This window comes from Melanostigma gelatinosum (assembly GCF_949748355.1).
Source record: "Melanostigma gelatinosum genome assembly, chromosome: 3".
NCBI classification, from domain to species: domain Eukaryota; kingdom Metazoa; phylum Chordata; class Actinopteri; order Perciformes; family Zoarcidae; genus Melanostigma; species Melanostigma gelatinosum.
In genome coordinates, this window is record NC_136636.1 from 20,533,669 (window position 1) to 20,560,034 (window position 26,366).

General features: G+C 42.1%; 1 protein-coding gene across 3 annotated transcripts; it reads right to left on the bottom strand.

Annotated features, from left to right (window-relative positions):
* Positions 1-14,405: 14,405 nt before the first annotated feature.
* tfap2c (transcription factor AP-2 gamma (activating enhancer binding protein 2 gamma)) lies at positions 14,406-25,511 on the bottom strand. Of its 3 annotated transcripts, none has more exons than XM_079296959.1 (8): positions 25,442-25,511; positions 21,399-21,854; positions 20,882-20,933; positions 19,606-19,677; positions 18,856-19,078; positions 17,553-17,671; positions 16,199-16,340; positions 14,406-15,979 (listed from the first exon to the last, which is right to left on the bottom strand). In XM_079296959.1, exons 1-8 carry the CDS (start codon positions 25,469-25,471, stop codon positions 15,685-15,687), a joined length of 1,389 nt encoding a protein of 462 aa, XP_079153085.1. In that variant the 5' UTR covers positions 25,472-25,511; the 3' UTR covers positions 14,406-15,684. The 3 variants fall into 3 exon arrangements, with proteins under 3 accessions (XP_079153085.1, XP_079153084.1, XP_079153086.1); XM_079296958.1 differs by lacking the exon at positions 25,442-25,511 and adding an exon at positions 22,511-22,829; XM_079296960.1 differs by lacking the exons at positions 19,606-19,677; positions 25,442-25,511 and adding an exon at positions 22,511-22,829.
* Positions 25,512-26,366: the final 855 nt, after the last annotated feature.

The window sequence follows — 26,366 nt, forward strand, 5'->3', positions numbered from 1 at the left end:
AGATAGATCCAAGTTAATGAAAGCAAACAACAACCAACTGTCATGTTCCCACTTTGGGAGACGCTGGAGCATCAAATTTTCCATGGAATTTTCCATCAGAAGACACTGGAGCCAAAACGTGAAACATCTTGTCAAATGTTCCAGTTTTCTGTGTGCACGTTTGTACGCAAGTATCTGCTTGTGTGTGTGTGTGTGTAGGTGTGTGTGTGTGTGTGTGTCGTCTTGTCTCGTCAGACATCAAGGAACAAGGCGAGGAGTGTCAGAAGTCATTTGGCCACGATGGAGCCATGCGGCACGCTGCCATTCACATCGAATCAGCCGCACACTGCGAGATCCAACTCAGCCTGGGGGGCACAGCCACTGACACACACACACACACACACACATACACACCTCCTTCACCCAACCTCAGTCTGCCTCACAGACACACCAAACACAGGATCCCTACCACGCCTCATCACCCAGCCCCTGGCCACACCTCTTGACCTGCCTGGACACACACATGCACAAAAGAAATGCGCATAAACACAGACACCTATAATCTCTATATACACACAACTGACACACTGGGATGTCAAGAAACACACACATGTAATGCACATGCACATGCACCAGACAAGCCCTCTCTCACACTTATTTTGTCTGCATCCTCTACCTTTGCAGAGATTTCTTTCCTTCCCCACTGACTTTGCCGTCTCCCTCCTTCCTTCCTCTTTCTCCCCCCCCCCCCCCCCCACACACACACACACACACCCCCGCCCTCCCTGTCGGAGATTTCAGAGAAAATAGCTGAGGGCCAGATTAGAGGTTGGCTGCCTCTTTGCGTTACCAGCAAAGATAAATATTCCCAGGATGACTCCCATTGGCCGGAGGATGTTTATGTGTGTACATGCTGCTCTACAATCCCCCCCAACCCCCACATTGACACATGTATGTGAGCACATGTGCGAGTTTAAAACACACAAATTTCCTCTATGCCTAGTGTGACACAGTAGATTGAGCAGAGGGAGATCAGCAGCATTCATCTTCCTAATACAGGCTTAACTCACTGTTACCCGTTGCCTCACTGAGGCGCCCTCATCAGTGTTTGTGAGTTTGAGCGTGTGTGCGCGCGTGAGTGTAGGTGTGTGTGTATGTGTGTGCCAGCCATGTGATAAACGCCAGCAACTCTGTGATGTGACAGTCACAGGCTGAATGAAGAATGTGAAGGTGACGTTGTAAGTGTCTGTGTTTGCGTGAATGTGGATTCGGTTACTAATATTTATAATACATAATAGTAATGGCAAAACACTGCGCTGTTAATCAGTAATGTAAGAGATTCAAGATAATCCAAGATCTTATCTTCTGAAATCCTGATAAATTGCTCTCAGATCATTTATTTGAGATATAAGAAAAGCTAAAGCATAGAAACAGAAAACTTCCTCATTTTATTTAAAGTCTCCTGCAATATTTCCACTGCTTTCACTCATTGCTAAGGGTAACATTATCGACACAGAATGTTAAGAGGTGACAGTGTTGACGTTAAGTCAAAGACATCTATGCAATACTGTTGTGACCAGTCTGAGGGGGATTGCCCGGACTCCCACTTTCTGTTGCTGCCGTTAAACAGATTGGACGCGGGTTAAATTTGAGTTTACTCCGGGTTTACTCCACTGTGGAGTGGAAGGCTCTGTCCATCAACTGCAATGTCCCTGGTTTGAATTTGTCATTCCACATCTCTCTCTCTTTACAATCATCTCCGGTTATCGCCCCGCTGTTGGCTACCTAACAAAGGCGTAAAATGCCAACCAAGTCATTTTCAAAAAACATGCTATAATGCAGTAAACAGTAGCACAAGTAGAGATAGAGTCATACAGGCGGCAAAGTGACTCAGTAAATCTGCTACACAATCATTTCTATCTGCAGCTTGCTTAACATTAGAAACCATAAGCTGCAAAACCGAGTCTGTATAGCAGCAAAATGCTTCATTTGTAGGAGGAAGATTTCTTCTGACGAATGTTGCATGGTCTTGATCAAAAAGATGTGTCATCTGATATCATACATACATTTTTTGTAATTAATGTAATATAATGTAACTTGTTTCTGTTTTGACTACACCATCATATCAGGTGAACATGTTACTACCCAACCCTGCATATTTCTGCTTTTGTGACTTTGTGTGCGTGCACATCAGCGTTTATGGCTCGACTTTATGACCATGTTTTGGAGGCCAGCTGCATGTGTATGCATGCATAGCAGCAGTAGCAATACATTATACCTTGTAACTCCTGCCATCTCCACCACAGTATGTTCACTAATAACATGGGAGTTCCAAATGAGCTTGTTGTTTTTACTTTCCCAACGGTTGAGAACAGTGCACAGTGAAAAGTTTGGTTCTCCTCTGACCATTTAATGAAACGTTGTTAAATTACAAGCTTCCCCCGATTATGAATTAAAGACCGGTTGGATGTATAATTATTGCACAACACTGATATAACACATATCACAGCAGTCTACCAGTTCCAGTACCAAATGATATGCTTAATAGTAATTCCTGCAGGCCTCTATGGTGTCACCACCAAAACACCATGATGTTGAAGCACAATTCACCATGACCTCTGACCTAACCCGAGAGTGCACTGTCCCACATTATTATCATCCATACCACCATAATATGAACTCAGATTTCTCTCACATTTAAATAAAGCAGCAGAATAAACAGTTAAGAGTATGCACATGATTTTGTCGAGGGATACAGATTAAGTTCTTTGAGGAAACGGCTTTCAAGGGGACACTTAGAGGAAATTGGAATCAGATGGAGATTAGGCAGTTAAGAATATGTTCCCCCTTTGAGGTAAAGTAAGGAGAAAGGACAGTACGGGGGGGAGGGGCAGGGGGGCTATGCTGCATAGCTCACGGCACTGGTGACCTGTGAACAGAGGAAATGGTCTTATGTTGTAAGCTCAGCTTTTCTGGAGAGCTAATTTACCTATTTCCCTTTTGGACATTTGCCTTCATCTGCAATAAATCAGTAAATACTGACTGGTTTTTCCGGCTTTTTTTCTTTATCGAATGACTTTATTTTGTCTCCAAAGGGAACTTCAAAACAGATCAACAAAAACTGTTAACAGATACTTTACAACACAGAGTCTCTTTCTTCTCCCTGCTGCCTGGAGCTGGACGGTGTTTGAGCTGTATTCTCTGGTATTACTGCCACACATGCAGAGACCTTTGGAGATTGTTCCGTCAGATTTGTCCCGTTTACCATATTCAGTTTTTTCGCTGAGAAACAAAGTTCCAGTACGATCTAAATCAACATGATTTTGACTTCATTTAAATGGGAGTAAATTAGATGTATGAATTGATATATTTAAGAAACTTTTAGAAGTTTCACGTTGTCTCTTTTGATGAGCTGGTGGTGTGAACTTGCTGCTACTGTCAAGCTGCTCATAGACAGCTGTGCTTTAAGTGAGGCGGTTGGTGTAGAGCACAAAATGATGAGACATGTCAGAACAAGACTGATATTTTCAAGCTGCACATTTTTTTCTCCCTGCTTGAGACTTCTGTCCGTCTGTTTGCACAAAGCACTAAACACACACACACACACACACACACACACACGCATTCAAACTTATACACTTGCACACTCATGTGCATGTCACACACTCAGGCTCTTATTCATACTCACTCATGCATGCATTGATGAACACAAACACACACACCTACACACCTACACACACAATAAGGCTGCCATGGTGTATTTTCATTATGAGTTCCTCTGTGTTACGTTACATTTGTACAGATTATTATCCTGCATGCTGGTCTGTATGTTACTCTGCATATTGTTATGTGTTAACAGAGGGGACGAAGCAAATATACCCGCATTTGCGGCATCATAACTCTACAGTTAACAATTTACATACAGTAGCCCAGAATATTACAACAGATCCGAGACAATCCGCGGTGTGAATTGGGAAATTGTTATGATATACTGTATGAAAGGCATGTTACTAGATATCTAGTGTCTCATACTCTCACACACACACATGCAGAAACACATGTGCACACACACAAAACAGGCGCTTCCACACCAGGATGTGCTTCATGAAGTCCTTGTATCTGATTTCCCAACTCGGTGACAGATCCTGGTTTAAAAAATGAATGATAAAATGAGTCACCAGCATCTTATTTTTCTTACCCTGCTGTGGCAGCGCTGCTTCGTGTTACTACAAACAAGAGTTGAAAATGATGACTGAGGTGTTTTTTTTGTTACCGTCCCAGGTTTAAAACCCACGGTATGAGAAAATGTCGTGTCATATCCTGTATGAAACGGTACAATGATTTCATCAGTACTTCTGAAGGAATAGGGATGACATTGTTGGTTTGAAGGGTGTTGAAAGATTGCCTTGACGGGCGCGACACCTTTGTTTCTCACCCAACAATCAGATACAGCAGCAGTTCTGGCAGTGTAAACATGCTGAGATATGAGCTTTATCGCCCTCACATCACGGACATCTGGGATCTCTCTCGTTTCTCCCTTGTGCTCTTTATGTTCCTTTTTGTTGTTCCTTTGACATGCCAGTTTCTCCAGCAGCAGTTGCATCAGCAGAAACGTTGTCAGTGGCAGACACGCTCATTTCGCCTCCTCTCTTTTTTTTACATCCAGGATAGGCAGGTGCATGTTAGTGTACACATAATAAAATGCTCACGCACTCCTTCCCTCAAACACACACGCACACACAAACTGATGCACATAAACACAGGCACACAAAACGCAAAACTAAGCAGAACTGAAACTGAATGATCTTTCTTTTTTTTTACTTTTCAATAATGTTTGTAGTGAATAGATTTACTAATTTCTAACACTTTTCAGACGTATAAACAAAAGCACATCTCAGCCAGTTCAAACATTTTGAGATTTTGTTGAAATGTGTGTTTACATCAATTAAATTATACACACATAGTCCTCACATTAGACAAATACAGCCTGAAATGTCCACTTTTCATACGTGGTATAATACCAGAACGTCAAATTGTCTCTGCATCCTTCAGTCCGTCTTTTAACTAACACCACAGCAGAAAGAAGCTCAGCTGTTTCACTTTCCTCTCTCTCTCTCTCTCTCTCTCTCTCTCTCTCTCTCTCTCTCTCTCTCTCTATTTCTGTTGTTTAAAGAGGAGGTACGCCAATCTGACAGTGGACACTGACACCTTTCATCACCACCTTCCCTCTTTATGCAGAAACAGCATCGTGGCCGGATGCCTTGGGTAGGTACTGTAAACATCACTCTCTTTCTCTCCCTCCCTCCAACACAATAGCGTCCAACATAATTGAGGCATGCAAGTCTGTGGCTGCCATATGCCAAACATGGGTTGGATAAATTGCCGGGGAAGGAAGGAATAAGCAGAGGGAGGAGAGGAGAAAATGGCTCTGTGTCTTTGATCAAATCACTCATGAAAGATTTGTTCAAATTTAGTTGTTGATGTTCTTTAATTTTGGTTGTAAGTGTAAATTGTGTTTCTAAAAGATAACGCCTGGACTGAAAGTTGCTTGTTGACATACATACATTTCGAAACCAGTAGCTGTGAGATCGTCAAACTACTATTCCTATCAGTGTTACTACAAGTTGCGTAAGTATGGCCTTTCCCTGTCTGCGACGAGCGCATCTCTCTCTGTACACCATTCTGCACAGCACACTGCAAACAAGTCCGGACAGCTTTGTATCTCATCCCTCTTTGGATAAACACAGGCAGGAAATGAATGTGGTTTTACAATGATTCACTCCATACTGGAAGCATTTGCTTTCAAAGAAATCCATTCAAAGCAGCTTTGGCTTCACATGTTTACTATTTTCTCTTGCTTTGGCAGATATGTATCTCTTCATTTGGCTGTTTCCTACCTCCAAAACGTACCTGACCATGTTTGGTTTCTGCTCTTTAACTTGGAAAGTTGCATTTGAGTTTGTAAGAATTCTTACCAGGTACTGTTTTCAATCGTTTTTATTCACTGAAAATGATTTGAAAATCTAGTCTCTCATCTTTTCCCGATCTGTGCTGCCCATAAAACACACGTTTTAATTAAGAAGTGCTTTTAACAACCCCTGTTGAAATCTGCCACTGTCTGTTCCTGCTATGTTATGTGCCTGATGTTCTGGAATTTATTGAGCGCTTTACAAATAAAATGATCATCATTATCATCTTTCATTCAGTCTTTTTCTTGTTTTTAACTCCTGTTTCTTTGCCATTTTTGTTTTATCCTCTACCCCTCTCTCAGCCGAATCCCACATATCTACATGTTTCTCTTCTGCTCTGCTATCTCTATTAGTGGAAGTCAAAGTGCCCGAGGCCGGAGCTTAAACCATGCAGTACAGCTGGTTAGGGACTGCCAAAGTAATGAGCTTTACCTTTTGCTGAACCATAAAGTCTAGTGCCTGCCTATGGGCATTCCTGCTCTGAAGTGTGGACAACACACAAGCACATAACCGTGTGCACTCGATGCACCATCTCCCCGGTTGTAGCGACTCCCGTTCTCCAGTATTAAATGTTTCCCCCTCGTAATGTACAGCTGAAGACTCGAGACACGAGTTGTTGTTGTTGTTGTTGGTGGTGGTGGGTTTAATGAGTGACCATGACTGACTCTTGACAGAGTTTAGTGTGTGCACTGTGAAGGCATTCGCTCTTCATAGATGTGTAATGTTTGAGATGTTATGTCTGTAAAGCCTCATGAGACTGTCCAGCCTGATGACATGCCGAGGGAGATGATGCACCATGAGTTAAGGATACATTTTGAATGGGGAGCAGACATTTAGCGAGTTCAGCGAGCAAGTGTGACTGAGGAGGTGAACACTTGTGCTGCTTTTGATGTCGTTACAGTCAAGTCTTGTGGTTGTTTTTGCAAACATTCTCTGTACATTCGTAGGAAAACGCACACAAAAAACAACAAAATAACTATTCGCCAGATATCATACGAACCATTGTGTGAGAATACTTTGACGAAATGAAATGATCAGGTGATGAGATGTACTGGAATCTACGTTGCTTAACTCCTGTACAATGTATTGTATTGTAGCGTGTCCTCAGTGGAGTGACTGCCAACCAAAAGTTGCCATCCTTCCTTGAGCATTTTGTCGAATTAACATCAGAATGTTGTGAGAACAGCACGGTAATGGCAGCAGGTGGTTTCGGAGGAACTCTCTTGAATTAATCCATCATCAATGCGATGTGGCATTACTCTGGCCTTGACCCCTGCTTTAGCCATACAGTCACAGCCATTGACTGAGCTTGGGAATCAACCACGTGTGGGTCAATGATGAGACGAAGCACTGATGGACAGCGAGACACAGACAGATCAATAATCCCTGCTAATCCATAATCCCATTCACGGTGACAAAAATGAGCAACAAATGTTACTTTTCGAGACTTATCCGTTTCCTATTGATCCATGATGGACAGTTATTTGTGCTAAACCTCTTGAGAAACAAACAAACAGAGTGACCGGTGACACCACGTATAATCCCTTTGTTGTTGTGTACTTTATGCTCATGATGTCTGACTCTGATGAACGAGTAAAAGAGTACTGTGTGTAAAGCTCAGTACATTTGTGTTTACAGGCCTGTTTGTTGACCAAACAGCTTGTTCCCATTACTGTGCTCAGACCTAGGTGAACAAGACTTGCTTGTATGTTGCTTAGCAGAGGGAGACGCCAGATGCTTTTCATTAGATAGATCAACGGCGGCAAACCATCCTGTGTAATTTATCTGTTTTTGTGTCAGGGTAAATAAGAAGAAAGGGCTCTTCCTGGTGTTGGACTGTGTTTGTGTGTGAATGTGCTCTTATTTGTGTGATAGAGACTGTGTTGGCCTCTTCAACAGCTAATCTCTTTCCTGTTAGCTAATAGCTCGGGTTTGAAGAGAGAGAGAGGGGAAGGGTTTTCATTTTGTGGCAGAGGCTGCAAGAGGCCAGCAAAGAGACGCATGTTCCCTGAGAAACCGAGACATCTGTTGTCTGTGAGAAGATAGCACAGGGAGGAGAGCAGGGATTGAGAGGTCCCTACAGTCCTGTCCACGCCGGCAGCGGCTGCTGACTAATTGGTAAGAGGCCTATGCGTGAGTGAGTGAAGGAGGGGCGTCTGGGTGGCAAGCCAAAGAGGAAGGAAGACAGGCCACCTCATTCCCACAGGATGAGGAAAAAAGAAAAGAAAAAAGAAGAAGAAAAAAAACAGTGACCAAAATTCAGAAAAGGACAGAAGTAATAGCTGTTTCTCTCTTCCTCCCCTGTCTCTCTCACCCTCCTTCCCTTCCCTCTGTAGCCCTTCCAGACCCAGACTCCAGACTAGCCTCATCCTTGTAATTTAGATTAATTTCTTCCACATTTTCCTCAGGGATTAGGCTGCAACCCACCAAGCCCCTCCCCCTCCACACACACACACACACACACACACTCACACACTCGGCTCACCCCTACTATAGCTGCCTAATGCTCTCATTATTGAACTACGTTCCCCACAGTTACACCCCAACCCCATCCTCCACACACACACACACACACACACACACACACACACACACACACACACACACACACACACACACACACAAACAGAAATACAAAACTCTCAGCTCTGATGAGTGTCAATCTTTTAATGTCAGTAAATGATTCCACGAATCATATTAATGTAATGTCATATTTAACTTCATTCGTTAAACTTGTTGACATCATAGGCAACTTTTGAAATATATGTATTATTTGTCAACACATTCTCAACCCAATGAATACCTCAGCTTGGTCAGTGCTCCTATAGGCTTCAAACTATGACGCTTTTCCTTCTCCTCAGCTTTGGACTTATAGCAGGGAAGGCATGTCAATTTACGTTATATGCAAAATGTCTTTTCAAAATAAGGTTTAGGCAACAAACCCACTTAATTTGCCTTCGGAAAAAAGAGCGTGACGTTAACTTCACTGGCTGTTCACCTGCTATTGAGCAAGGAGGGTTTTTCATTTACTCTTTTTGGTTGAACCTCTTTTCCCACATCTCTAAAAAGGTTTTCTAATAAAAAAATAGAAATAGGTGCTGATCATCACCGAATTGGAAAGAGATAATAAAATAGTTGTCAGGATGTTACAACAACCTCTTCACAGTGAGCATGTGTAAGGCCAATCTGACTCGCCATGTTCTCTGACTGCAGTAAAGTACAGCACAGCGAGCAAATACCAGCACAGTTCGCTCACTTTAACTCCAGGTGTGCTTCATGCCACACAGGAGCGAGTCACATTTGGAGTAGACACGACTCAAACCTTTATCAAAACAACACGTAAACACACTACAACAAATATAAATCAAAGACAGCAAAGCAAAGACTTGTAGGAAATGAATATTTGAGCATTTGTCTCTTAATTGCAGTTTCCTCTTTCCGCCAAATTTTAACTGAGTAGCTCATTCTCGTGCATTGCATTCCTTCTTGAGTAGTGAACACCAGCTGTTGGTCTAGAGATGACGTCTCAGAGAAGCAGAATGTATGCATATCTTTGAAAAGCCTCTTGAAACTCGTTTGTTTTCTTTGGCTTTTTCTTTCTTCGGCGAATTTTACACCAATTTCTGCATCTTTTTACTGGTTGTCTTCTCTTGCTCTGTTATCTCCCATTTTATTATTGCTGAATAAACTTCTGAAACGTGCTATTGTAGTATTGCTGGTATTTCTTCGACATGAATGAGGGATTTTAGTATGTCTGACTGACGCTGGAGGTAAGAAGAAGAAAAAAGATGTTGAAATGAAGAAATGAATCACAATGAAACAGAGGAGAACCAAGAGTCGATGGAAAATGATGAAAATAACTGACGTTAAGCTGCCTCAGCAAGTTGCCAACAGCAACTCTCCCACAGTCAATGCCTAAGTGGCTTTATTTACCCCTTTATATCACCCGAATTGGACTGCACCACTGCATGCATGTGATTAAGTAAACCAAAAGATTCCTAACAGGAATATAACAAACAAATGAATTTCAAAACTATTTAAAGGTGAACAATTATTGATACACTCTTCGCCCTATGATGATTGTCATGCTCCCCCACCCTTCAGCCCGGATTGACCACAATGACGCCTGTAAGAAAAAGGGGAAAATCACAAACAGAAAACAAGCAAACACCGAGGTGAATACACACTGCATCAACAAGCACATGAAGCTGGTTAAGGGAAACGTATTGTATTAAATGTCTTAATGATCAATTTAGGAATAAATCAAGTCATTGATGTCTCCACCCGCTGCCTCATAGACACAGGAGGCCTGACTCAGCCTGATGACAGTGATTGCTGTAGGACATGTAGGGAATGGGCATGTGAAAAGGTAATATGAATTATGTTTACTTGCTTGATAAATAGATCGTCAAAATACACACGGCGTCCCCGTCCACTTTTTTCACCTGTGAGAGAGGAGCAGGCAACAACAAATGAAGGTGGCGATGAACAAGAATATTTTGATGAGTTGGCCTGCATGAATGGCGAAGATTAAGGCTAAATACTGCACTTCAGCTTGGTCACAGAAGAGCCATTTCCCCTGTGGCGTTGCATTTCAGAGGAGTTTATGTCATTATCCTCACGTAAGCATGAGTAATATTTAGGTTGAATAAAAGTACTTCTTGAATATGTAATTCAAGTACTTTTTCCTCCTTTTCTTTTGAAAATTCTGAAATTTTTATTGGATTGTACCAATAAAGTTGCAACCATCTCCTCATATTTAACACATTTCATTTATTCTCTTCATCGCTTGATCTAATTTCAGAGACACTAAAATGGCAAATTATATTAGCCGTTCCCATATGCTGTCGTGGATTGCATTTCTTTATTTTTTTATGTGTCACGAATAACTTTCAAATAAGTTCACGTAAATCTGCTTAAGAGGAGGTCAGGGTACTTCCATAAACATAAACAAGTACTCTTGTTGGCTTAACCTCATGACATTTCTTTGTAGCGTTTTTTTTCTTAGATTTAACAACCTTCATCAAACTGTGACCGTAGTCCGGGAGAAAAAAATATATTTAAGAGTGCATTTAAGTTGCATGAGAACGTTATTTTATAGGAGTCAGGGTTGGGCGATTTTATTGCTCTTCATTTTTTCTCCAAATGTGAGACACATATTTAGAATTCTAATGATCATCTGCTTCCTGTGCGTACTGAGCTCGGAATGACCTCAACTCCTGATTTACACATGAGAACCAACTGTCGTCTGTATGACTTGTCGCTTGTGACATGGGATGTTAAGACTATGGTTTAACTCATAAAGTGGTTTCAGTGGTTGGGAACTGCAACCAAGCGATTAGTCTGACTGCAAATGAGTCTTAATGTACAACAGATTTGAAAGGCAGCCGTTGAAGGGAAGTGGTTGAACTAAATGGAAGGGGTGAGAGTAAAGTGCTCAGAATCGGGGAACATGTTGGATAAACTTCAATGACATTTGTTACAGTGAAGGAATTATTGAAGTCAATACATTTTCAGATTTTAATGAGAAATTGATTTTTTGTTTTCTCTGTCTCTGTGTCGCATCCTCTTGGTTTTTCAGTTTCTATGCCTCCGCGCCACTGACAGCTGTGGCCGGAGGCATTATGTTTTTGAGTTGTCCGTCCGTCTGTCCGTCCGTCTGTTCATTTGTCCATCTGGTCCATTCTTGTAAAACGCGATATGTCAGTAACTCCTTTGAAGAAACGTCTTCAAATTTGCCACTTGGACTCAAGGATGAACTGATTAGATGTTGCATGTCAAAGGTCAAGATCATTCTCGTAAACACAATATCTCAGCAACACCTTGAGTGCATTTCTTCAAATTTGCCACAAACATCCATTTGACCTAAAGGATGAACTGATTTGATTCAGAGGTCACTGATACCTTTTGATCATAATTAAAGAATTCATTTACTAATCATGACAAATTTCCAATCGGATAAAATGACGACGTTTGGGAGAGACATGGATGTAAACAGCAACACGACTGGTTGGTGGAGGCAACCGCAAGGCAGTAATTCTAGCTAATAATATAATAAGAATCAATTCAAAAATCCAGTCACATTGAATAAAATGAATATAACATGGAGTTTTTACTTTTTGCCGCCATTTTCCTCTTTCCTGACAGCTTTGCCATGTGACTTGAGGTGACCTAAATAGAAAGGTCATTCAGTCAGAGCTGGCATGAAATACAACTACAGTTCAGTGAATCTGGAGTTGACAAGTAGCCCTGGGCATCCTAATGAGATCAAAAGAGTATATTAGCACGCCAGATATAATCTCTGAAAATAATAGAAGTATACCAGTTTCTGTTTTTTTCATTGAAGACGAAGAGGCGAATGTAAAGGGTAAGCTAAACAAGTCTATGCTCGCCTCCTTTTCCCAGCTTAGGTGTGTCAGAGGTGTATTACGCATACTGTCTCACAGTTACAAAGAAAATGTTTGACCAGTTACCTTGTGTTTTGGAAAACATGTCATCGGGCATGAGACATATGAAACAGGTGCTTTGTGGTCTGATTAAAAGCAACTGTCTGGTAGGATGTAAATGTTTAAATGTCACATGTTTTTTCCAACTCATAAATGTTTTATAACAACCTGTATACATGGTTTACCTTGACCGACACTTCATTTGTAAATGCTCATAAAATGACAGTCAGCTGTGTCCCACTTTAGATTGGATACTTAAAGGAATGCCTCATCCTTGAAATGACCATTTGTATCAGTTGGTCATTTGTGTCAGTTAGTCACTGCATGTTACCTTTTTAGAATGCCTCCATGGCGAACAAAGGAGCCAAAAACGGAGTAAATCCTTGAGTAAACGAAGTCAAATCTTTCGCCAAAATTGTACGAGCATACTACTGGATAAATGAGAGTTGGATTACACTGCACAAATTGAGAGAGAGTTTGTAAATGGATATTTGAAATAAATTGTTGCTGTTGTTAAACCTGCCCTCCATTTAATTAAATTCAGCGAGGATTTACTCCCTTCACAGCTTGTTTTGCTGGCCGTGGAGGCATGTGAGGAAAAACAGAAGTTTTCATCAAGAATTCAAGGTTACACGCGGTGAGCTTTTGATACAAATGGTCATTTTGTGGGTGAAGTATTCCTTTGAGACACTCATCTGACGAGCTCTTAACTCAGCACAGTTGGCCAGAGGGGGGCCTCAGCTGACGATAAAGGTAAAGAAAGTGAGTGAGGTGCATGTGTGTTCATAGCTCGTGGCTGCCAAAACAAAGCCCTGCCATGTGACTGACAGAGTGACAACATGAAAGACAGTCGTGAGAGAAGGGACAGAGCAAATAACTTCCAATCAAAGCCTCAGACGGAGGAAGGTTGATGTCTCAACCGCGTTCAACCGGTCATCAAAGACACTCAACGTCCACCGCCTCCCTCTCCTTTTGTACCTCCTCCTTCTGTTAGATACTCTCTCAGGGCCAAGCGTATACAAGCTACGAGTAACTGAAGGCAGTTAAAGTCAACCGCTGAGTGGCCATGAGCCACCAGGTTGACAGGTCTGGTTTAACAGGTTCTGAGGGGAGAGGCTGATACTTGTTTAACCGATAGGTATGGCGCACTGCTGCTGCTGATCTCCTCTTTAACATGCAGTCTGGCCATTGTGAAAGACTGGTTTCACCTATTGACCTCCAGTGCTGGATATATGGCTATAGGCTAATGCAGCACATAGAACTGTTGGGGCACTATATCATATATATTGTTGTGGATTAAAAATTGATACTACTCATGAATCCAAATGTATGTGTCCAATGCTAATGCAGAAATGTGTTTCATTCAACACTGGCTAAGACACAAGCTCCTGAAACACGTAAACACACGAATCAGCAGGAACTGGCTTGGCAAGTGATGATTAAGTAACTTTCAGCCATATGCAAATCTCCTCTGCAGTTTTAAAACATAACTTGTTCCAACAGACATCAAAGGAATTGTCTGCGGTGTGAAACTTGCAGCACTGACTTGCAATAGAAGAAATGCATCCTTGAAACTATAGATGCAGATCGACACTTGACGTTGGGGTCCACCTGCTCTAAAGGTAAGAAATAGGAAAGAGAAAGATTGAGCAGGAGACCAACAAGCACAATATGGGCTCTTGGAGCAATCAGTATATGTTCAAGTGTTCAAAGAAGCCATTTGTCTGCGCTCAGCTGTGCATCTTTGTTCATCACGTGTTTTTGAGGTCTCTGCCCTCGCTGAGCCACACAGCGAGGGCAGAGAAGCTAAGTGAGAGCAGATAATGACAGCTACTGTTCCCATTAGTTTGGGGTTTTTCTTTTCCGTTTATTAATAGGAAAATATTCCAACCCATGACTTAACCATCATCTGTAAACCGCTGCTGAAAAGGGGGCAACAGAACAATAGTGCACAAAAATGTTTGTGTTTTTGATGCGGCCCAGGCAACATCACCGACTCACTGAATCAGGCTCGAGTCTTTCATTTTATATTTATTTTTTTCCTGAAACTTTAAAACAGGTTTTTTTTTTACATATTTTCGAAAAAGTATATCATGCCCACTTCCTAACATCTACTCGATAAAAAACTAACTCATATATAAAAGTTAAAGACATTATTCATAAAAAGTGAAACCATACACCAGAATGATACCATTATTTACACAAGCCCATTAAATTACAACATAAATTAGAAAATATTTACATCCAGGACGAGACACTGGATAAAATTCTATGTTTGCAATTTAATGTCTAATTCAAATTTTTAAAGAAAGAAATATATACATTTACACACACATTCTCACAAAAAAACATACACTCTAGCAAGACTGAAGTAGTTGGTAGGTGGGTGGTAACTTGGGGTTTTTAAATACTAAGAATGATGAATACCCAACGTGGTCACAAAAAGAGCGCTGCCAGGTTTAAAAGATAGAGGAACAATGGATGCATTGCTGCCTGTCATCCACATGAACACTTGAGAGGCTGTAAAGTCTCTGGTTTCTGACCAAAAACAGACCAGAAAACCAAAAAAAATCGTCTTTTCTCATTGCAGCCTACATAAGATTCAAATCATCTTTCATGAATAAAGCACAATAACACTGGATCCATTTTGAAGTGGTCGTACAAATCAAGCACAAAAAGAAAGAAAATGAAGTGGATTTTCTTCTCTATCTTTCTCATAAAAATTGTCCTTTGCAAGTCCATTGAGACACAGGAAATCAGAGGATTTGCCTCCAGACGAAGGGGAGAGGGTGGGCTGAGAGGAATTCACAGCCACAGCAACTCATCTTGAAATGATGTCCTTTAGATGGGGGGGGGGGGGGGGGGGAACAAAAAAAAAACAGTATACACTTTGTTCTTTTCCTCCTCTTGTCAACATGCAGGTCCGATAGTCGCAGCATCAGGATATTGACGACTATATGAACCTGCATGGTGGTCAGTATGATATGGTGTGTTTAATGCCCTCACAAGGTGGGCTCCCATTCGGACCGGATCACACAGGCGTTCGTCGTCGGTGCGGATTTGCAGCCAACTGTGACAAGTTCTTAAAAATCATCCATTTCTCAAAAAATAGGATATGAATTCAACAGTGCAAGTACACACACACTCACTCGCATACAAATTCAGCTCTCAAAATGACAATACTTATCAATCAATATTGATTTTTTTTTTTCTTTTAAATCCAAAAAGGGCAGACAGGCCGGCAAGGGAATCTGGGGTTCTGAAGTTCATAAGGATTCTCCTCTGAGCTCTCATTTCCTGTGCTTGTCCATTTTGTCTGCAGATTTGCTTCCACTGTCTGAGGATCCCTGGGTGTCGCTGCCAGAGCTCAGGTACATCTTGTCCACTTGTTTGAGCGCCTCGTTCAGGTAGTTCTGAAGCGAGGTCATGGCGGCGCAGATGGCGGGAGAGCCAAAGCCATGAGTGATGAGGCTGAAGTGGGTCAGGCAGCCTTGGATTCCAGGCTCCATGATGGGGGCCGGCCGAGAGTTGCCCAGAGGTGAACGGTCCTGAGTAAGCAGGTCAGTGAACTCCTTGCAGATTTGCCTGTTGGTAGAAAACAAGAATAATTTAGGAAGAGGGAAAATACTCACGCTAACACATGTACTGTTTCAACATGAGTCTGCAAGAAATGAAGTCTGCAAAATACTCCAGTGCTCAATGAATGCTATCACACCAAAAAAGGTTCTAGTTAAGGTATATCCTACTTTGCTTGAGGTGTATTTCCTTGCGAATGATAGGCAACCGTACAGACAAGACACTCACTTGGCAGCTAGGAGCATGTTCTTGCGAGAGTTAACCTCGTTGCGCTCCACGTGCGGCCTGCCCAGGTATTCAGCAATTGCCTTTGCAGGGAACTCCGTCTCACACACGTATCCAAAGTCTCTCGCTAAATGAACAGCTTCACCTAAGAGAAGAAAAACAAACCTTGTAAGAGAAAAGGAAAGAATGGTCTCTAAACCCAAGACACGACTCTGGCTCTGGCGCACTGGGCAAAGATCAAATGGTAAGCTGGCCCGGCTTCAGCAATTTATCAATTGAGAGCATTATAGGAGCAGCAGCCCCGTTTTGGACCTGATGCACACGAGCATCAAGGCACATGAAGTGAAGCAGCTGAACTACAGAATAATCAGCTGTGCTCAGTGCTGTAGCTCGGGGGAAGAAGAGCTAGTGAGATGAATATATTTCCGTCTTGAGGGTGGTTTGACTTGCATGGTCATAATGGGCTTATGTGGATAAATGCTAGCAGAGAGTGCCCACGGCGCCGACAGCTCCGCTTATTGACAGACACGCACATCACTTGAGGATGCGGGCAGCTATTCAGAAGCACAATCTTTAAGGTCAGCAGGCCCTCCTGGCGAGTCGAACACAAGATAACAAGGCTTTATTCAGCTTTGAAGGTCTCGAAATAACACGAGCCTCCAGTCATTCTCCTGCACAGAATCATCGGCCCATTTATGAGAATTAGGCGTGTTGGGGAGCGAGAGAGGAAAAATATTCTACCTCAGCCCCGCGGCAGGTAGATGTGATTAAAGTGATAACGTTTTCATGGTGAAGCGTCACTGTCTGGCTATGACTGAAGTTTTAGGATTCACCGCATTGACAAGGAAAGGTGAAGGCGTCGCCCACAGAACTCCCTGATGTTGAATAACTGAAGTTCTGTGGTCAGACAATGTATAGCGCACAGTGCCGTGTACTGTTAAACCCTAAATGCAATCATAACAGTGGTAGAGTTGGTGCTGAAAAGTTGTGTGAGCTGTTCTGCTGCACCATTAGACACTAAGCTGAGAATATCAAGGACAACCAGCTTGCCTTCAAAACAACTCTGATTTTGGACTAAACGGACAGAATCGCCATGGGAACAAAGGGACAGCTGACGTGCAGCTGTGCAAATGAAACAAAGTTGCTCGAGAAATAAAATGTTGCATCGCTTGTATTGCCTTTATGTCAATGGAAAGTGTTGGGAGAATGGCTTGAGATACCGTGCGGTGCTTTAAAAACACACACATACTGCGTGAATGAGATCGACGTTCTCCCTCGTAGAAGGCGACATTCCAGCCGCCGCAAACAGCAATTACGTGTGAGATGGTGCAATGCACTACTGAGTGACATGTCATACCTTCGACTAGTGAGGTAAGTAGTGTGACATTGGCTGCCTTCCTTCTTCCTGCAGGCAGGTTGAGCCCGATCTTATCCAACTTTTCTCTCAGAGAGCGACCTCCATTTTTTGACTTGGCTCTGCAGAAGAAGGACACAAAAATGCATATTACATATGGAATATAAATGTTATTGTCTACAGAAACCTGTGGTTACGAAATGAATATGGCATTTGAATTCTCTTCACACGTAATATTTGGTTGATTGGCATCTGCTTCGGGGCATTAAATTAGGAGGAATAGAGTTGTGCGATTATCGTGCTGTCAGCTGAGCTCTAGAGATAGCACAACGTACTGCAGACGCGTCAGAGGAGGTCTTGCACTCACTCCTGCAGAAGTTCTCATTGTGCACTCGCGACAACAAATAAACCACACAAACAGGCTCTCCTGACCCACTCAAAGAGCGTAGCAGAGAAATCACTCGCACACGCAGAAACACTTATACTCCCCACTTGCAATGGCCGATTCGGTTTTACGCATGGCTGGAGGGCAAGCTCTCCCTCTGCGTGGCCGGTGAGAGAGGGAGCATCTTTAGGGAGGCATGTGTGTACGAGTGCCCCCCCCCCTGCTAACGATCCCCCCTCCTTGTGCTATATGACCTACTTAAAAATGGCTGATTGCGCGCGCGTGTGCGTGTGTGTGTGTGTATGTCAGCATTAACACAGGCACATGGGAAGTGGCAAATGTGCACTCCAAGCACAAAATGCGCCGGTCAGGGGTGTTGCATACAGTAACATCACAGTCCCTCAACAGACTGCCACACTAGCATATGTGCCATAAGGTCAACTGCGGTGCCACAGATGAACCTACCCATGCCAAACACCCCAAATGCACACGCCCACAGTCTGAAGATTGGTACTAACTGTGTTGATGTAACCTATCCCCCAGAGGACGCAGAAAACCAAAATTGCAGACCACACAAAGAATGTCACGAACCTTACGCAAAAAAAAAAAATGATGAGCCAGAGCAACTGAGCCGAGCTGTGCTTTTAGAAAAGCTTTTCACATGGGCTGCTGAGCTTTAGTCTACAGATCTCGAGGGCTGCTACTCCTCAGTTTGACGAGTATTCCTGTCCGAGGCAATCGGACAACCTTACCAAGCATGCAGGTAATAAAACAGAGGATGTGAATTATGTTGGAATTAGATTTTCTTGTGAAGCGGTGCTACTGTATTCATGTGTTATATTGAAGACTTTAACAAAACAGCAACAGGGAAATATGATCAAATCTAACTTGCTGTCATGTTGAATGAGTCTGAGCTCTGACCTGCGTAAAACACCTCCCAGGAGCGACGCGTTGAGGCACTCGGGGGGTGACAGACGTCTCTGGACCTCGGCCACGGTAACCTTGTACTTGGAAGTGGAGCTCAGCAAGGAAAGGCGGCCCGGTACGGAGCAGAATACCTCTGTGGGGTTTGATACCATGCCCAGCAGGGACTCTTTCTGGAAAGGAAGACCCAGCACGTTGCCTTTGGGTAGAGTGACAGGCCCTGGAGGGTGAGGGGGTGGGAAAAAATGTGGGTAAACTGAAGAACAACAAAGGAAAGGCAAAAAAGATCCTGGTTGTGCAAAATAATTTGTTTATATATGCACTTTTCCTGTGTATGCACATGAACTCTAATCATCCTAATCCTTTCTGTGCAACAGGGAATCTGTGTTTTCTCGTACGTAGTCACAAGGAAGAGTGTGTATGCAGCTCTGCACGACTGACAAAACCAGTGTCTGCTGTAGGAAAGACTTTGGAAATATTGTGTGGTTTTCCAAACAGTGTTTGGCTGATGGTTAAACATCTGAAATGCCCTCATGCCAAACACCATCCACAAACAGATACACACATACAGCCCCTCATCTAAGCCACAGATACACCTCAGTTCTGTTTATTTATTGCTCTCAGGGGCTCTAGGTAGACAATGTGTGTGTGTGGTTTTTCTTACTGGTTCTATAAGTTTGAGGAAGTAGTGACAGTCATCGGACAAACAAAACAGTACATCACAACTACAGAACATAGCTATCTCACCCGCCAGAATTCCCCCCTGATAATAAGTCCTCTGTAAGCGATCAAGGTTCCTGCCACCTCGTAGTCCTAATACTGAGACAGAAATCACAGAGTCACATCAGTGCTTTACGGCTCCGCCGGGGCACATGGCTGGGAGTGACATGCCATCGTTTACAAGTGGAAAGCCTACATTGCCCATAGCGTGCCCTGAGCATGGGAACATAATAACGAGCAGTCACATATTTCCGTATGGCAAATACTTGGTTTATTGCCCTGTGCTAATGGCTTTCTGCTTGTAACTATGCGTCGTATGATTGCAACAATATTTTCTACAATGATTAAAAAACAACACAATATTCACTGTACAATATCACATAAATGTCATCGCATTAACCCCACCGCTGTAAAACCTGTATTTATGTGCTTATATTTTATATGATGATGTTGTACGTTTTTGCAGAATCTATCTGCCTGTCTGGTTTGAATAAATGTAGAAAGAAAGCTAAGCAGCAGAACAATGTTGCTCAAGCTGATCTCTGACTCAGTCTGTTTAATGAAGCCCTGGTGACAAAACAGCGGGAATAAGTTCTCCCTCAAAACAGTTCATGTCCTGACAAATAACTAAACTGTCCTTCACATGCAAGCCTAATGCCACACCCCGCCAAAAAGCTGGTTCTGCAGAGCCAAACACTGCTTCAAGATCAACTCATCATTTCCTGTTAACGTGAACTGAAAAGAGCTGCAATTGCAAGCTTAGCCAGCCTAAAGGTGATCCAAAGCTTTCCTCTTCTCTCACAGTCAACACCGAGGGTTGTGAGATTGCTCAATTTTCATGTCTTGTCAGCTAGAGTCTGTCGTTTTTTTGAAAGGGATCAGTTCTTTCCCACTGGGCATCCATTCAAGCACCTTCACCAACAGAATAGGCTAAGGATCACAGCCAGCTTAGATAAGTGCATCTCATGGCTGTGAGGATTATCAGTGTATGCAGTGCACGTACAAATACAACACTCCTCTTTTGCTGTACTGAATGCCCTGACATGCCACTATATAGTAATTGTTATGACAATTCCAAGTATGTAGAGAGAGAGAGGAAAAAAAACACGATCCTTACAGTAAATTTCCAGCCCTTGCCAGTAATTACTGCATATTTATTTGGTTGAACAAAGACAAATGTACCCCAGGCAGCATTTCCTTAAAAGGTGTTTGTTCTTTTTTTTTTCTTTTCAAATTAAGAGAACTGGGTAGTTGTTTTTTTGGACCAAAGATTACATGAGTCAAAAACATGCAATAAACTCACCTTTTTTGATGACTGTCTGGTCTGCCATAATAACACTGTGGTCATCTACATGCTGATACAAAAATAAAAAGAACAGAAGCAGCATTAAGCAAGTGTTTGTATTGTTTGTTTTTTAAACACCAATTATAGACACATAGCAAGTTGAAATTAATTTCTGTCAAAAATATTCAATGTCTATCCAAATTACTCTCTCAAAGAAAATAATGTAGCTATAGGGAGAATGGCAGCTATATTAAGCTAATTCATTAATTACGGTATGGGAGTGGTGATCTTTGATTGTTTTTCTAACCTCTTATGTGATCAATATAATGTCCCTGTTTTATATACAATAACCTAAGTAAGTAACTTTTATTGTACGCTTGGATGGTATCCCAAAATGTATTATGGTATTTGGCTATCTGTTTCAGCAAGTACAACTGAGCACATGCAGTGTGCATGCATGTGCACACACCTCAGCGACCTCCACACCTTATCGCCTCGGTGCAATTTCAAGTACTCGTCAATTACATCCACTCACTTGAACATCCTCCAGTCCGTGCCCCATGTCGTGCATCCCCATGCTGTCCCCAATAACCGACGACTCTATGCTGTGCACGTGTTGGGACAGCAGCTCAGGCCGGCGGAAGCCTTCCCTCCTCACCCCGGACGAGCCCTCCAGGCCCAGGATTTGACTCGCCAGGCCGCTCCTCCCGTGCGCACCGAGCCCCTCCTGGCCCTGCCGACCGGGCCATTGCTGCTGGTTCGACGACTGCGACTGGTGTAAGGAGTTGATGTTGAAAGGGTCCCCGAGGTGGGAGTAGGGGTCACTGGACTGCGGGTAGGAGATGGGCTGGTAGGGAGGCGGGAAGTACGGGGGCTGGAAGTCCGAACTGGCCGAGTGTGAGAGGGAGGAAGACGGGCTGTAGAGGTGCTGACTGACCGCTGGCAGGTGAGGCAGCCGGGGGTTCCCATTGCTATTGCCGTCGTGCCTTTCCTGAGGGACGGAAGATACAGGTCAACTGATATAGCTGACAGCAAAATGGCAGGTAGTGGTGAGATTTATCCCTCAAGGGAATCAAGTGTGTGTTACCCATCGGAATGATGTCTACTAAAGATAGTCTCATGGTTTAGAGACGAGCGTGAATATATGTAGACTTTGCATTTTAAATTAACGACTATTGTATTGTTAGTAGTAGTACTGTTATCATCATTATTAGCGTGTACAAGGCTACTTTATTATTTGAATTGAATTATTGGATTAAAATATAACAATGTTCTCCCGTGTTAGTAATGACCCAAATTATTGGCGTGATAAATAAGCGTATGCTACTTTTGGAAAATATGTTTTCTTTTTATTATTATTATTTTTATAATTGTCATTATCGGGTGTATCACTGTTGTTGCTGTCATCGAAATAAGTATTGTTCATTTATTCTGAAAAAATGTTTTTCTTTCACAGCTGGCGTCTCAGGTTTTTTTCAGAATTGATCGAGGATTTCCCTTTTATCTTCGTTTATCTTATCAGTCACATTAGCATATTATGATAACAAATAAATAAATAAATAGTCACCCTCGTCGTTGAATGGCAAACTTTTGTTACATGTCAATCAAAAGGCACGTATCCCTCGTTTTGTAACTATCGAAACTCACCTCGCAGTCATCCTCGTACTTCACGTTGTCGGCTAATTTCCACAACATTCTGACAGAGAAAAAAAGTCTCTCTGCTGCAAAAAAAAATCTGGAAACCAAAAAAAAAATCTTGTCGTCTGCGAGTTAATCCAGGTATGAACAAATGAAAAGCTTCCTGGTGATCATGAACCACCTTGTTCTTCAGCTGCTGCGAAGAGGCGAAGTTGTGAGTGAAGGCTGAAGGGCGAACTGACCGACCGACCGACTATCCAACCACAGACGTGAGTTCCCAACAGCCACTATGGGAGAACATAATCGTTGTCAAGCGATATCTCCCCCCCACCCCCCCCGGTCCGGTCACTGTGTTCGGTAGTTCTGCTGTGGAAGTGGGCGAAAACGGTGCAACGAAGAAACTTGACTCCCTCTTATGGACAAAAAAAGCGATGTTCAGTCTTATTGGTGCACACGTTAGCACTGAAGGCTACTATATCTGCACAGCCGCTCCGAGGGGGCGTCACCCCCGCGCGCTGATGTCAGTGAGAGAGGAAAATGAAAATATTGCTGATTGGCGGGACATCGGGCCAATCAGAATTCTGTCCGTCTGTGAAGCGTCAGACATGTAAACTCATTGACTTTACTCGGAAACTTTTCGTGGCGTTCAATCTCTCACCACCTACTCGTGTGTTTTACCGTGTTTGTTTTGATCTCCTCGAGCCTCCTCGAGGCTTTTAAACGTGTAGGAGGACACCTGTAGGCTCACTTTAGGATTATATTCCTTTACAGACATTCTCATAGCCTGCTGAGATGATGGGTAGCGAGGCTATTCAGAACTACAGTTCTTAAAATATTCCATCAATCATTAAAAAAAAGAACTAATTTGCTGAGTAAAAAAAAGAAGCTTTAATGAGGAGTGACATACATTTTGTGTCAGAACTAACACAACTCGGATTTAGTAGTGTTGCAGGGTTGGGTTGCTATAGGTTACAGAGTACCTCATGGTCAGGTTATGACGCTCGGGGATGCCTCTCGGCCAATCACGGTGCTCGGTTCGAGATGTTCTGACTGCGTTCTTAATTTAACAACAGAAGAAGAGAAGCGGTATGTTCTGTCTATTATCGTGTAAACACAGGCTACTGTTTTCAGAGTTTCTAAGTAAACAAAACCTATTGACCGTATAGTACTGATGTTTAAATATGCAAATCAATACAAATAACTTCAATATTTGAAGCATTTTACATGTGAATCCTACTAAACTGATCGTCATCCCTGTTGTAGAATTATTATTATCATTATTAATATTATTATTACTATTATTATTATTATTCGCAGTGGTGGTATTCGCATATAATGTAATCAGTACAGTAAAGTACAACATAAAGCTTGTATCCCACTTTACTTGACTAAATGCTATTATTATTATTTTTGTTGCAAATCAGCAAGATATTAAGTGAATGCAACTCTCTGATTTGAATGCATGATTAGAATAATAGTCATTCAAACAAATGACATTGTGATGTCGGTGTTTCACAGTGGTGGCTAAGTGCTTGTTTCAAACCGCAATAAGCCCGAGGGGGGTAGCAGCATCATTCTCTCAAAACAAATATCTAAAGCTCAAAGGATCTCAACAAACAACTCTTTCTTCACTTCATTTACATTTTTGGTGGAGCTTTGCAATGTCTAAAACAAGGCTGCTTTGAAGCTCTGCATCAAAACCCAAAAGTGAAAACAAAATATATTTGTTTTCCTGTTTTTTTATTTATTTATTTATTTATTTATTTATAACGACCTAACTGTCCATTGTTTTGTTACGTTTCAGTCAATTTTATTTTATTTGCTAGACCTTCAAAAATCATGATACATTAACTCCCTCCTCAACAGAAATAGTGTGAGCAACTGTATGGGCTATATATGCAGTATTTTTGACTCATTTCATGAATTGGTTTTGTATCATTTGACAAGTTCTAAATGTCAGATGATAATTTCTGAGATGAATGGACAGACCATTGTATTTTAGGGTAACAGCATGTAGCGTCCGTGCGCATGCACTGTGATGATCGGCTGTGCATGGGAACAACGGGACGTGGACTGCTGAGGATTATCTTTTTTGTTGTTGTTGCGTGTTGGTCATTGGCTCGTTGTGATGCGAAGCAGAAGTGAAATGCGCGCTGATGAAATGCTATTTTACGTCGGTGGAGACGCAGAGCAGACCTAAAGGGTCACGCTTGGCCTGACGGTGATGTTTTGAACAAATCTGATGCTCAGCTTGTCATCTTAACAACAGTCGACTGCAGGGACTGCCGGCTCAGCTGATGTCAGGTGTAAAGATTAAACGGATCCATGCCGGGACACGTTGGAAATGTCACGCAAATCAAGAAGTTCTGCTTGGTTGATTTTTCAATTGGTTTGCTGTATACACAGAGGCAATATGGTATAATACATCATGTTTTAAAGGCTGACTTATGATGTATCAATTCACAATAAAGGCAGTATGATATGCAGGTTCTATTCATACACTGTAAATGATCTACTTTATTTTATACGACCTATTAAATGTATTAAAGTACGTTTGCATTACTCAGTGGTGACTAACTGCATTTTAATAATTTATGACATAGCCTAAATCTGTTCCTGCAGAATTCGTATATACTTTTAGAATTCAATAAAATAAAATAAAAAATATGCTGTGGTTATCTTGTTAAAATCATGAAAGAGAAATATGGCAAACTATATATATATGTTCAAAGTATCAAAAACAGCATCACTGCTTTGCAGTTGCCTCAAACCAAATCCGTTTTTGAGAGAATAAGGCCTTATGAAAGCTCATATACGGCACCGCGCCATTACAAACAGGTGATTATGGTGGAAAGTAAAACAAATACAGGCTCAGCAGCAAAATGCGATACACGTGATGCAGGTTGGGATAAAGTCAGCTGTAAGAGAAAAGAAACTCACCCTCCAGTCTATCCTCTCCAGTACAGACATCTGCAAGGCTCAAATAACAGCAAGCCCACTGAGACGCAGCGAATGAGTGAAACCATGAGAGGTTCACGTTGCCAACTTCACCTGACAGTCGTGCAGTGCGCATGCGCTATCCCGTCTAGTACACCTGAGTGGGATAAATCAAAACAATCCAGTTCCTCGACAAAACACGCATTTAAGATGTTTTATTAAAAAAACAACGGTGTATATTAACATTGACTAATGTGAGAAAGGGAGCGCGCAAATGTATTAAAGTCTTATTTTTTTTAAATAAAGTAAACACGACCTACCAGATTAGACCTATAACCAAAATACAATTATTGTTAATCTAATAATCATCTGCTATTGTTGAGCAAAAAAGAAACAATGTCATAGAGGGTAAAGTGTAAGAAAAGGTGAAAATAAGACGTGGGGAAATGTCAAGATGAGGTAATTCCATCCCCAAAGCCACGTCGCCGCAGGCTGACCAAAAGAATCTGCTTTCAAAAGCCTCTGAAGCTTTCTAAGGCCTAAAATGGCTGTTGTTATCTGATCTCCCAAATACTTTAGCTTAAACTAATGAACAGATCAAAGTCTCTTATGTGCTTGAGAATGTAGCTTACCTTGTTCTGATAAAATAATATACCTTTCTGATCTGCAGCCCGGACACCTGCCATAAAATAAAGTCTCATCAAACAATACAGTGTCAAGTAATATGGCAATATAATGAAAGAGACCATGCGTGCATTAGGCCTATATTCAGATTCTCTTAAAAAGCACATATTTTAATTCCTATTTCCAATATCTATGGATGTATTAATTGCAAAAGGCCAGCTGTACGATTTTTAGTTTCTTGAGCAAAACACAATCAGAAAATCCAACTGCAAATAACGACAGGGCTGTGATTTCCAACTTAATT

Bases quoted from the DNA above. Each gene is read 5' to 3' on its own strand.
- tfap2c (XM_079296958.1), bottom strand. From the start codon at position 22,558: ATGTTGTGGAAATTAGCCGACAACGTGAAGTACGAGGATGACTGCGAG. The intron at 19,678-20,881 runs GTGAGTTTATTG...TTTCTGTCTCAG, and splicing joins CCAGACAGTCATCAAAAAAG to TATTAGGACTACGAGGTGGC. The intron at 17,672-18,855 runs GTCAGAGCTCAG...CTTCTTCTGCAG, and splicing joins CTGGGAGGTGTTTTACGCAG to AGCCAAGTCAAAAAATGGAG.